Source organism: Cervus canadensis, chromosome 2 (genome assembly GCF_019320065.1).
Source record: "Cervus canadensis isolate Bull #8, Minnesota chromosome 2, ASM1932006v1, whole genome shotgun sequence".
NCBI lineage: Eukaryota > Metazoa > Chordata > Mammalia > Artiodactyla > Cervidae > Cervus > Cervus canadensis.
Genome location: NC_057387.1, coordinates 18,763,008 through 18,775,029, shown reverse-complemented (window position 1 = coordinate 18,775,029; position 12,022 = coordinate 18,763,008). Strand labels below are relative to the sequence as shown.

General features: G+C 47.2%; 2 protein-coding genes across 5 annotated transcripts; both read right to left on the bottom strand.

The window, feature by feature from the left end:
* Window positions 1–643: 643 nt before the first annotated feature.
* On the bottom strand, window positions 644–2,748 carry C2H1orf56 (chromosome 2 C1orf56 homolog). 2 transcript variants are annotated; one of them, XR_006267374.1, is made up of 2 exons: window positions 1,640–1,837; window positions 644–726 (listed from the first exon to the last, which is right to left on the bottom strand). XR_006267374.1 is itself a non-coding variant. In XM_043457852.1 (2 exons), the coding sequence occupies exons 1-2, from the start codon at window positions 2,672–2,674 to the stop codon at window positions 650–652; spliced, it is 876 nt and encodes a 291-aa protein (XP_043313787.1). In that variant the 5' UTR covers window positions 2,675–2,748. The 2 variants fall into 2 exon arrangements, 1 of the variants encoding a protein (XP_043313787.1); XM_043457852.1 differs by lacking the exon at window positions 1,640–1,837 and adding an exon at window positions 1,876–2,748 and having other exon boundaries at window positions 650–726.
* A 239-nt stretch (window positions 2,749–2,987) lies between these two features.
* Window positions 2,988–12,001, bottom strand: BNIPL (BCL2 interacting protein like). 3 transcript variants are annotated; one of them, XM_043457802.1, is made up of 10 exons: window positions 11,464–12,001; window positions 10,364–10,459; window positions 10,103–10,167; window positions 9,660–9,884; window positions 6,199–6,381; window positions 5,906–6,008; window positions 5,611–5,742; window positions 4,323–4,455; window positions 4,036–4,134; window positions 2,988–3,595 (listed from the first exon to the last, which is right to left on the bottom strand). In XM_043457802.1, exons 1-10 carry the CDS (start codon window positions 11,505–11,507, stop codon window positions 3,554–3,556), a joined length of 1,122 nt encoding a protein of 373 aa, XP_043313737.1. In that variant the 5' UTR covers window positions 11,508–12,001; the 3' UTR covers window positions 2,988–3,553. The 3 variants fall into 3 exon arrangements, with proteins under 3 accessions (XP_043313737.1, XP_043313748.1, XP_043313756.1); XM_043457813.1 differs by having other exon boundaries at window positions 4,323–4,409; XM_043457821.1 differs by lacking the exon at window positions 10,364–10,459.
* Between the last annotated feature and the right edge of the window lie 21 nt (window positions 12,002–12,022).

Below are 12,022 nucleotides of genomic sequence, written 5' to 3'. Positions count from 1 at the left end.
GGGTTAGAGGGTAGACATTGTTAATGAAGGCAACTCCAAGAAAGTGGCTGTCGTATAGAGTTTTGATCTGACCTTGCCTCTTCTGAGGAGAGAAGGCGAAGGCAAGGAGACCACTATCACCTTCCAAGGGCTCAACTCGTTCTTCCTGTTCCTTTTTTTGGGGCATTCATCTGAGATTTTTCAAGTCTTTAAAGAAGTACTTGTTTAAAAACAACTTTAGAAATGAGGAAGATGAGGACTTCCCTCGTGGTACAGTGGCTAAGACTCCGAGCTCCCAATGCGGAGGCCCCAGGTTCCATCTCTAGTCAGGAACCAGAGGCCCCTTGCCACAAGTAAGAGTTCACATGCTGCAACTAAGGATCCCAAGTGCCTCAACTAAACCCGGCGCAGTCAAATAAAAATTTTAAAAATAGAGGACATGAATAGATATTTAAAAAATAGAAATGAGGAAGATGAGCAATATTAACATTTTTATCCTGAAGGAGAAGGGAAGAGACCAAGTCATGCTGTTAGCTACACAGTTCAGTTTTAAGGTTCAAGAGATTTATGGTCTCTCCTTCAGGTACCTCTCTACAAAGATACATGACCAAACAGTTTTTTTCTAGTTTTGTTTTTCTGTACTAAAAATATATCCGGTGGGTACTGGGATTCAAGGGGGACGAGAGGTTGAGATGCTGACACCTCCTCTTGTGGTTGAAGTGGCCGTTACCTCTGATTTCTCTTGATCTGGGTGAGGAAACAAAATAGAAGGGAAAATATTATAACCACATCCATATTCTTTTCCCTTCCTTGCCTCATTTTCCTCTTTCCACAAACCCTCATCCCCTCAACACTATTGCACACTATACTTTATTATATTGAATAATGGTATTGGACATAGAAGGAGAAAGACAAGGACAGAAACTGACAAAATGACCAAGTATACATTTTATTGTCTTTCCCCAAAGGACCTATTATCCTGAGACCTTGAGAATATTTTATCAGGTCAATCAGGAACTTTGGTAGCTCTTTTGGTAAATGTAAAGGACTATCCTTCCTTGAGAGTTCTTAAGTTTCTGGGAATAATCCCAGAAGGACAATTCTTTGGGTTAGTAGTGGTTAAGAGCATTGGCACTAGTGTCAAACAAACCTAGTTTAAATCCTGCTGTGATTCTGCTACTTAACTAGCTTTGAAAGCCCTGTTTCTTCATCTGTAAGGTGTGAATAATAATATGTATGATAGGGTTGTTGTGAGGATTGATCCAGGCAAAGTGCACAGAGGAAGACCTCAGATATTGGGGGCTGTTACTGTTAAACTGCATTAATAAACTGAAAACCATGAATATCTTCCACATGCATTAATCATCTCCACATCAAGAATTCTTTATATAACTACCATCTTAACAATCTGGTCAATGATCATCTAGTGACCAACAGTACATGTTGCCTAATAGCCAAACAGCAGTTGCTCAAGAAATGATATATGGAATCAATGGCTAACAATAATGTGAATAACCAATGCATGTAACAATGTTATAAACAATAACCAAACAAGTTAACAGTTCATGCAGACATGCTGGCTGGTTTAGCAACAGGTTTCTGTATATCAGGACTTTTCAGACTCATTAACAAAAATCCTGGCTCATCACTAAACACTTACTGGTTCCATCTCTGTGAACATTGTAGAGAGGTTGTTCCAAATATCCTCCAGCCCAATCCTGACCCGTTTCCAAAAAGCATAGGCTGGGTGGGGGCTGGGAATGGGACTGGGGATAAAGGGGGCGGGTCTGAGTCTGCTGGTTAGAGGGGGTATGGGGGTGGTGGTGGTGGTGGTGGCCCTGGGGGTGGTGGCCCTGGTGGTGGTCTGAGTGGTGCAGCTGGTGTCAGCACAGAGACCTGCATCTAGGGGACACTCCTCCCGCTCGCGGTTGCAGGGGCATAGGTGGTAGGTGCAAGGCCGGTGCTCGGTGCGGAGTTGACTCAGCGCCCCAACTCGCAGGCGCCCCGAAAGGCCATGCAGTCTCCCGGCCCGGGTCCGGCTCATAGTGCCCGACTTGCAGTGGCAGTGCCACGGACCCCAGGGCAACAGCACCAGCCGCAGATCCTCCGGAGCTGGCATGGCCGTGGGCGAGGGAGGCGGCCACCGGTTCAGGGTGGACCCTGCTGAGGACCACAGGTTCGTGGTACTCTCAGAGGGCTGTGAGTCCACATTAGCCTTCCAGGTGGAGTGAGGCAGGCTTGAACTCATCTTGATGTCGGAATCCTGGTCATTCGCTGTAAGGTCTGGGCTAGGCCTCCCAGGCGTAAAGCGAGTCGTACCGTCAGTCTCCGACTCGGTGTCATTCTTTCTGGCGTAAATTACAACCCCTTCTTCCAAAGACCCATCCTCCTCCTGCGACAACCGTGACCTGCTGCCTGTGGCCACCGTAGAGGCTAAGAGCTCCGCAGCGGCCGGGCCTGCCAGGCGGTCGGCAGCGGCCACGACGTCGTCCTCATCCTCCATTGTCACCCTCATTCTCGGGGATACAACGCCCGGAGTGGTCCGGGCGGTGGTTCTGTAGCTGCGGGTCACAGGGCCCCCGAAGCGGAAACTGTCCCGCGGCATCGCGGTCGAAGTCAGGCCTTCGGCCCCCGCCGCCCGGGGCCCCAGACTCAGCAGCAGGGCCCAGAGCAGCGCGCCGGCGGCGGGGACCATGGGGCTGGACGGTGTGGGGCTGGGAGGGAGCCAGTGAGCAAGGCTGGGGCTCCCACCTTTTCTCCCTCCCTTCAGCTCTCGACCCAGAGCCACCGGGTCGTTAGAACCGAGGCCCGCGGGGGGAGGGGCGGGGGGTTCGCACGCGCGCGCCGCGCCCCTCCCCCAAGCCCGCCCCCCAAGGGGCGCCCTGGCAGGCCCCGGGACTCGGGTGAAAATCCCACGGAACATCTGCAGCGAGAACTCCGTGCCGGAACCGGCCGACGGATTGTGTGTGATGCAGCGGTTGGGGAAAAAGTAGATCACTTCCTGGGCGCAGTGCTTAATAAATCTCTGATTTATTAAGAGATAAAATTTACTACAGATCAGAATTTACTAAAGAGGACAAAGTACAGGTTTTGAAAGTGCCCCTGCTTGGGCTCACAGGCAGCAGACGTGACTACTGATGGGAAGAGGGAAATAGAACGGCTCTTCAACGTTGAGGCTACTGGTTCCTGGCCCCCTGGAGCAGGCCTGCCCTCCCCATCCGCCCGCCCCTCACCTCTACAGACTGCGGGAATACCCCAGGTGAAAAGGATCGCGGACTCAAAGAGATGAAGTGATTTGCCCAAGGTGCTACAGCTAAAGCAGCACAGCTTTGCACTTTCCTATTAAAAAATGCCACGACATGCAGCCCTCCAGCTGAAACGAAAGTTACCCAGCACATCAGGGCCCTGCTTTGAAGTCAGGGGCATGGAAGGAAAGACATCCCACGGAGATGTGAAGATCCAGTGGTACTGGGGTTGAAGATGAGATGATTTACAAAACAGCTCAGATGTGTCTGGGTTTAGGGTGTAGGCAGATCCATATCTTTGATTGGTTCTTAAGCCCATTTTTCCAGTCCTATGCTAGGTTCTTCCCGAGCCATGGAGATCGTGGTCCAGCCTAGGAGAAAAAGAGGGGAAAAAATCGGTACAAGAGCAGACCCGGTTTTTATTCAGGGATTTGGGGAGAGAAGCCAGGTGAATTGGAAGATGCTTGGGTCCTCTGTTCCCTAACAAGCCTCCCCCACTGGATATTCTCTCCTATTCACTGCCAACATCCTTTCTTAATTTCTAGAACTGATCTGAATCTCCTTAAATTCTATGCTGTGATTACTCCTTTATTCCTTGATGCACTTATAGGGATAATTTTTTCATTTGTTCTTTTTACAGTAGTGTCCTTAATTTCTTCTCTGCATGTAAGGAATTTTCCCAGATACACAGAAGCAGCTGAAAGCAGAGCCTGTCTTTCAATTCCTTTGTATCTCCCTCAAGGCATTAAGAAAATGGGAACTGGCTTTTACATATCCCATCCCAGACTTTTATCCTTAAACCAGGACTCACTGTCTGACAACTTCTGGGATGTGGACCTGATCCATGGAGATGAGTTGGGCCAGCTCTCCAAGGCTGTTCAGGAAACGGATCTTTCGTGTGAACTTGGAACTGAAAAGAGAGGATCAACCAAGTGTCTTTTATACTAAGAAGAGGGCTCCTGGAGATCCTTACAAAGTGCAACATAACACGTAGAGAGTGGTTAAGGCTAGAAAGAGTCACAGTGGAGCAAGAACTTCTTAATCTTGATTGTAAAAGTGGGGAGAGGGGCAGGGGGTCTTTGTCCCCCAGGCAAGTACCTGATGAAGGGCCGAAGCAATGCCAGGAATGCCTTCATGTACCATGTAGCATGGACAACCACCAGAGCGCGCAGGTTTTTCCGGAGCCTGAAGAAGAACATGAGACCATCCTACTCTCCTTCCACCTTCATACCTGAAGATCAGGTGGAGCTACCGTCTGTAATTTATTTATTTATTTTTTTTCCTTCTGTACTTTAATTTCCTTTGCTGTTTCTCTAATTCCTAGATTTCTCTGACAGTTGGGTTGAATCCCCATTCCTTTAATTGCCATCTCAGCTCCATCCATCTTGCTTAACCTTCTCTTTTTTTAGGAAACTCTTCTCTCAGAATCCCTTAGCCTGGTCTTCTCAGCCCCACTTCCCTCCCTTGCCCTATGCCCTATGCTCCCCATACTTCTTTTTGTATTGTCCTTCATCCCTCCATGGCCAGGTGAAGACCAGTGAGGAGAGAGAAAAAAGGAACCAGAAGAGAAAAGTGGGCAAATGGAAGATGGAGGGAAGAAAGGAAAAAAAGAAAAACCAGGGGGAAAAAAAGGCATATAAGGCAGGGGTTGTGGGTTCGACCCCTGGTAGGGGAACTAAAATCCCACATGCCTTGGAGCAACTAAACCCATGCACTGCAACTACTGAACTTGTGTACCTAGACCAAAGAGCTTGTGCATGGCATCAAAAGATCCTGTGTGACACAGGAAGATCCTGCATGTCACAACTAAGACCCAACACAGTTAAATTAAAAAAAAAAAAAAGGCATAAGGGTTAGGGATGAAGGAAGACAAGAAAAGACAATGGACATGTGGAAAATGAAATAATCAGCAACACCATGAGAAAAGGAAGGGCTGCCTGCCATGTGCCAGGCAAGGCACCATGTTGAGTTATTTGATTTTCACAAATGCTTAGTGGCAAAGATATTAATATTATCATCGTCATTTTACAGAGAAGGAAACTGAACCCCAGAAAGGTTAAATCACTTGTCCAAAGTCATACAGGTAGTAAATGATAAAGGTAAGATTTGAAACTAGATTTCCTTGACTCCAAGAGAGGACAGAAAACAGAAGAACCTTGGAAAGGGTTGTAGGGGGACAAAGAAAAGCGGAAGAGGGAGTTCCCTGGTGGCCCTAGTGGTTAGGATTCCAGGCTTTCACTGACTGCCTGGGGTTCAATCCTTGGTCAGGAAAATGAGATCCCAGGGCCAAAAAAAAAGTAGAAGAGACCGAATAGAAGAAAAAAATGGAAAGATGGAAGAGAAAATGATAAGACAGAGTTATAGCCCTCTTGTCCAAGAGGCTCACCGCCGATCCAGAGTGTGATAACACTGGCGTATCCAGCTCAGAGGTGGAACCTGGGCCCTACTTGTGCCTCCACTCAGATGAACCAGCAGATAATTTTCAGCTACCAGCAGCTCCAGAGTTCCCACTATGTACCTGGAGAGATGAAATTGTCAGGGAAGGTATGCGTTTGGGGTTGTGGGGAGTGAGAGGGACGTTGCTGTAGACTCGACAGTCAGTTACTGATCAGAGAAGGGGTGCTTTTTAACGTTTCCCTCCATAACATCCACTCTGGAGCCCCTTAAGCCTTCCACTTCACCTGAACAAGTGTTCCATGACATAGGTGTAGTTGGGGATACTGCTTCTGGGTAGGTAACAGGAAGCAAAGAGGATAACAGCATTGAGGCCATCACCATGGTAGCCTGGGGAGGAGAAGGGGAAAACTCACTCAACAAATAAGTACTGATGGACAGTACATCTGTTTAGGTTGAGCATCTCTGTGGGTCTCTGGAAGTTGAAGGAAGGATTCTGAACACAATAACTGAATTTCCAGCTTCATCGTTTTATTCAAGAAGTCACAGTTCTTACCCCTTCACTTATTATAGCCATTACCTCCATGAGATAGGACTTTCTTATAGGGCTCAATGACAGTCATGTCCACTCGCTGCTCCCGCTGTGCTGTTCGAAACACCCTCCAGCGATGACCATCTTCTCCGGCCACATCCCACATACAACCACGGCCCAGCCTTTCAGCTGCCTCACTGGCCCCCAGGCCCTCTGCCCGAGGCAGCTCATCTAAAAAGAGGGAGGGGGAAGGATCAACAAGGCAGAATACATATCTTCAGCATCTTGAAACTGCCTTAGATTCTTAGCGTTTATTACCCCGACAACTAATTCCTCATGTTCCCCCCGTGACTCTAGCCCTGGTTTGTCCAATCAACCCAACCTTTTGCTGATTTCTCTTTCCTGTGACTTATCATCCTCACTTTGTCACTGGACAATGGCCTGGAGGTAACCTTGAGCTATGGTAGCTTGATGGCCCCTGCCATTTTCCCAGATTCTTTCTTTCTTCTGATGCCTTTCCTTCCTTGGGTGAGCTCATTTATTGCTGTGTCTTCAGTTACTGCCAGTATGGTGATGACTCCTCTCTAACCCAGACTGCTTTCCTGACACCAGACCCATATTCCTGAATGTCTGGAGTGGACATCTCTATTTTGTGTTTCTCTGTCTTCTCCAAGTCACGAGACCCCAAGTGCAACTCACACTCATTCTCTTCCTCTTCTTTGCCATATTCTTTCTTGATGAATGACCCCATCCATTTAACTGCCTGGGAGAGAAAATTCTATGCCATCCAAGACTCTTACTTCTTTACCAGCCCTCAAGCCAGATCCTCCTCCATCTACTTCCATTAGATAATAAATTATTCTTTCTGCTCTTACTGTCCTGGTATAACTTCTTAGCATTTCTTATCTGGCCTTACTACTAGGCCTTCTATTTCCCTACTCTTATCTGTTTTCCTCCATGCCACCCACCACTGCTAGAGCAAACATTTTTTCCTCCCCTCCCATTTTCACTCAAATAGCAATATTCTTGGAGAAGGCAATGGCAACCCGCTCCAGTACTCTTGCCTGGAAAATCCCATGGACGGAGGAGCCTGGTAGGCTGCAGTCCATGGGGTCTCGAAGAGTCGGACACACTGAGCGACTTCACTTTCACTTTTCGCTTTCATGCGTTGGAGAAGGAAATGGCAACCTACTCCAGGGTTCTTGCCTGGAGAATCCCAGGGATGGGGGAGCCTGGTGGGCTGCCGTCTATGGGGCCGCACAGAGTCAGACACGACGGAACCGACTTAGCAGCAGAAGCAGCAGAATTCTATATTCACTAATTTTTTGCATGATTTTTCCATAGCCATAGAAGGAACTGCTTCATCTTAAAAAATAGTTGCATTCTATTCCATTGCATGGATGTACAGTAATAGAATTAACATCCTACTCACAGATCTTTAGGTTGTTTTCAATCTTTTAAAAGCCATTAAACCTGATCATGTTATTCCCTTGATTAAAACTCATTGCCAAAAAAAACCCACAAAACTCATTGCCTACAGGATAAAATCTAAGCGCCTTAGTGTGGCAGCAGGGACCTTCATAATTTGACCCTTGCCTATTTAACACAGTCTTTTGTCACTCTCTTCACTGCCCAGTCCTTCAGATCTGTAATATAATAATATATACTTTGGTTTTGTTCCTGGCTCCTGACTATAAAGGTGAAAGTAGTATCTTTTCCTATTCATAACAGGCCTCTTTCAACCACACAAATTTATGTTAATGAGGTGACTTTGGAAAGCTCCTATGGATGGGTGACTGGTTGCCAGGCGAAGTGACCATGATTAGAGGGAAGAACTTTTGCCGTCTGCCCTCTGAGAAGGGGAGAGAGATTGGAGGTCATGCTAAATCACTAATGGTCAGTGATTTAAACAGTCATGCCTACATATGAAACCTCCATAAAGAAAACCCTAACTGAGACTTCCCTGGTGGTACAGTGGATAAGAATCTGCCTACCAATGCAAGGAACATGGGTTCAATCCCTGGTCTGGGAAGATTCTACATGCCGCAGAGCAACTAAGCCCAAGAGCCACAACTCCTGAACCTGCACTCTAGAGCCTGCCCCTCTGCAACTACTGAGCCCATGTGCTGCAACTACTGAAGACTGTGTGCCTAGAGCCTGTGTTCTGCAACTGGAGAGTAGCCTCCACTCATCCCAACTAGAGAAAGCCCATGCACAGCAATGAAGACCCAGCACAAGCCAAAAATAATAATATAAACAAACAAACCCTAACTGAAGGGATTCTGAGAGGTTCCAGTTTGGTGATACACAGAGGTACTGGGAGGGTGGTGCTCCCCTTTCACATAACTTGTCCTATGTATTGCTTCCTTCTGGCTGTTTCTGAGCTGTATCCTCTTATAATAAACCTGTAATCTAGTAAGTAAACTGTTTTCCCAAGTTCTGTGAGCTGTGCTAGCAAATTATCAAATCTGAGGAGGATGTAGTAGGCACCTGTGATTTATCCCCTGTCAGTCAGAAGCACGGGTGACAACCTGGACGTGTGATTGAAGTCTGAAGTCTGAGGGCAGTCTTGTGGGTGAGCCCTCAACCTGTAGTATCTATACTAACTCCAGGTAAGTGTTGTGACTGAATTGTAGGACATCCAGTTTGTGTCTGGAGAATTGGTGGGGGAAAACTGATACATTTGGTATCAAAAGTGTTGTGAGTAGAGAAGAAATCAAATTTTCCTTAATACCCAAAGAGTCACACTCAATACCTTGAATTCCCCGTCATGCCATGCTATTGCCCAATTTGCTTCTTCCATCTCGAATGCCTCTCCAGCTACCTGATAAGCTCAGAATTGTTTCCTCTGTGAAGTCTTTCTTAATACCTCTCAGGCAGAACTGACCTTCGCCTTCTCCCTGCTTACTCTGAACCCTACATACATGTAGATCATAATCTTTACTGCACTTATCTGTTCATATGTTTATTTTATACTAAACAGACAATTCCCTGAGGGTATGGATTATCTTATTCATCTTTATAACCTGGCTGTAGCTCACTGATGTCTTCCCTTGTGGCTCAGATGGTAAAGAATCTGCCTGCAATGTGGGAGACCCAGGTTCAACCCCTGGGTTGGGAAGATCCCCTGGAGAAGGGCATGGCAATCCACTCCAGTATTCTTGCCTAGAGAATTCCACACACAGAGGAGCCTGGCGGGCTAGAGTCCATGGGCTTGCAAAGAGTTGGACATGACTGAGCGACTACACTTTCACTTCCAGCTCACTGATAGCATATAACAGTTATTCAATAAAATTTCCTTCAATAAATGAAGTGGCCCTCCCCTCCCCCCATACTGACTACTCTCACATGGGATCTGTAGGCTCCACCTTTCCATTCCAAGGAAATTTTGCTCATCTTACCTCTTGATCCCCTTATTAGTTCTAACTTCAGTCCCATTATATCCATCCCGAGCTGCTTTAACACTGGCCTCTACTTCTACCATCTCAGTCCTCAGCTTTCTTTCCCACCTTCCCATTCAAATTCATGTCCACTGTCCAGCAGCTCCGAGTCTGAAGGCGTCTCCAACTCGTCTACCTCCAGGTCAGAACTGCCATCAGAAGAGGAAGGTCCAGAGTGGGTGGGAGACGCTCCATCATCTCCAGGCCCCTTAGTCAGATTCAGTCGCAACTCCGGGGCAGAAAGACGCTTGCGCATGGGGCGCCGGCCACACAGGGCTAAAGTGCTGGGGGTGCCTGGGGTTGGAGGAGGTGGAAGAAAGAAGAGAAATATGGATATGTGTTGGTGCAGGACATTAGAATTCCTGTATCTGTCAGTGACCCTATGGGGTGAATTCTAAAGAAGGACTAATGCGGAACATTTGGGAAAAAGGAGGTAGAACCACAAGGGGACAGGCTGGCATAAGCTTGATTCTAGAATCAAGGACTTGAGGCCTACATTCTCATTTACCTACCTGCCTGTGTGTCTCTTCCAGGATCATGAGGATCTTCAGAAGGGCCAGTCTCTTCAGGAAGCAATCTAGACAGGGAAAGCCAAAAAGGGGGCAGAAGCATAGGTTAATGCATTAAACCAGGTATCACTTTATCAACTGTTTCCCTACCATAATTTTATTTCTTCTTTTCCATCTCTCTCTCTTTCAAGTCCAAATTTACCATCCCCACCCTCCATTTGTGACCAGCTCTTCTTTTTCCCAGCCTCACTCATACATCCTCACCTAGGAAATTCTTCATCTTGCCATTCTTCCTTCAGCTCCAGTTCCCCAAGTCTCAAGGATGCTCCTAGTATTGCTGTTTCTGCCTTCTCCCTGATGCTACGATAGTCCCCCAGAAAAAAATATTATGATGAGACAAACTAGATGAATCTTTAAAATATATATATATGTGTATGTATGTATGTATATATATAATTTATTTATTATTTATTTGACTGTGCCAGATCTTAGTTGCAGCACCTGGGGTCTAGTTCCCTGACCAGGGATTGAACCTGGGCCCCCTGCATTGGGAGTGCAGAGTCTTCTGCTGGACCGCCAGGGAAGTCCCTAGGCAACATCTTAAGGGAACTGGGAAGGAGGTGAGGACACTGGCATGAAGAATAGTAGTAGGGTACAGCAGAGGGCAGGCCTTCAAAAGAACTCAGATCTGTTGTCTCCTAGATGTTTCTACCACCTTCACTTGTTGCAAGGCAATCGTCCCTACTGCTGGGTGTGGGAGCAGAGGGAGCATGGAAGGTCCCTCTAGCTCTAAGGTCAAAGGATAAATTATTTTGACCTGTGTGGCAGTTGTTCCACCTGGACTGTAGGGGTGAGAGGTATTTCACATTACAATTGGCTGGAACCCGACAGACCTGCCCAGCTGTCGCTGGGCAAAGCTGGGAAAGATGGCACCTTGTCAGGCTCGCTTTACCTCCATCACACTGGGGAGTGGTCAGGGGAACCATGGCATGGGTGGAGGGGTGGGGGAAGCAGGTAAGGAGGAGAGATTTGCTGGGAAGGGGGACCTGGATCTTAGCATAGTTCTGGGGCAGCTTTTCTTATGGCCATTCTAGAGGGTGGGAGTTAGAAAATGGAGAACAGGGGCAGATTTATCAGACACAAAGTATAGAAATTAAGCAATGGGGAATTACCCTGGAAACCCCTGTTCCCTAATTCCCGTAGGATACTGGTACTTCCTACCTAAGGCCACCCCCATCCCTTCCCTGCCAATTAGTTCTCTTAGTCTTGTCTCTGCTAGGACTTGGTAAGAGCTGAATGGTGGGAAAATCCCTGAGGACTGTTCACTCCTTGTTTCCGATCACGTCAGCCAAGATCTTACTCACCCGAGATCCACCGTCTCTTCTCCGGCTTCTTGTATAGTTCCCATCTTCACAAGTCTTCCTGTCACCTCGAAACACTTGTAGTTGTCGGGGAGCCGGATGCCCCAGCTCCCCAGCACTTCTGTACCCCCTTTTTCTCTGTCTCAGCTGTTGTTCCTCTTGCCTCCAAGGAGGAAGGAGGGTTGGAAGGGAGGTAACCTCACCTTCAAACAGGTTTTGCCACCTCCCTTCCCAAGAAGCAGGTTTGCACAAAAGACAAACCCTGCCTATGTGGGGGCGGGTTGTGGGGAGGAGAGTACATTTTCTAAAGTGGCTAGTCTTGGGTGAGTCTAGGAAGACAACTTTCTAGACTTCTTGAAACCTTCTGGAAGCTGCTTAAAAAAAAAAAAAAAAGGCAATGGTAGAAACCATTTTGATTTTAAGACTATCATGTGCTTACTTTTCAAGCATAAGCAAAATCAAGGACACACAAATATATGATAGAGTTCTGAAGAAGAAACATTAAAGGAAAGGCTGAGGATGAGGGGAGATAAAAAGACTGTTGCTCCTTATTCCCAAAGAG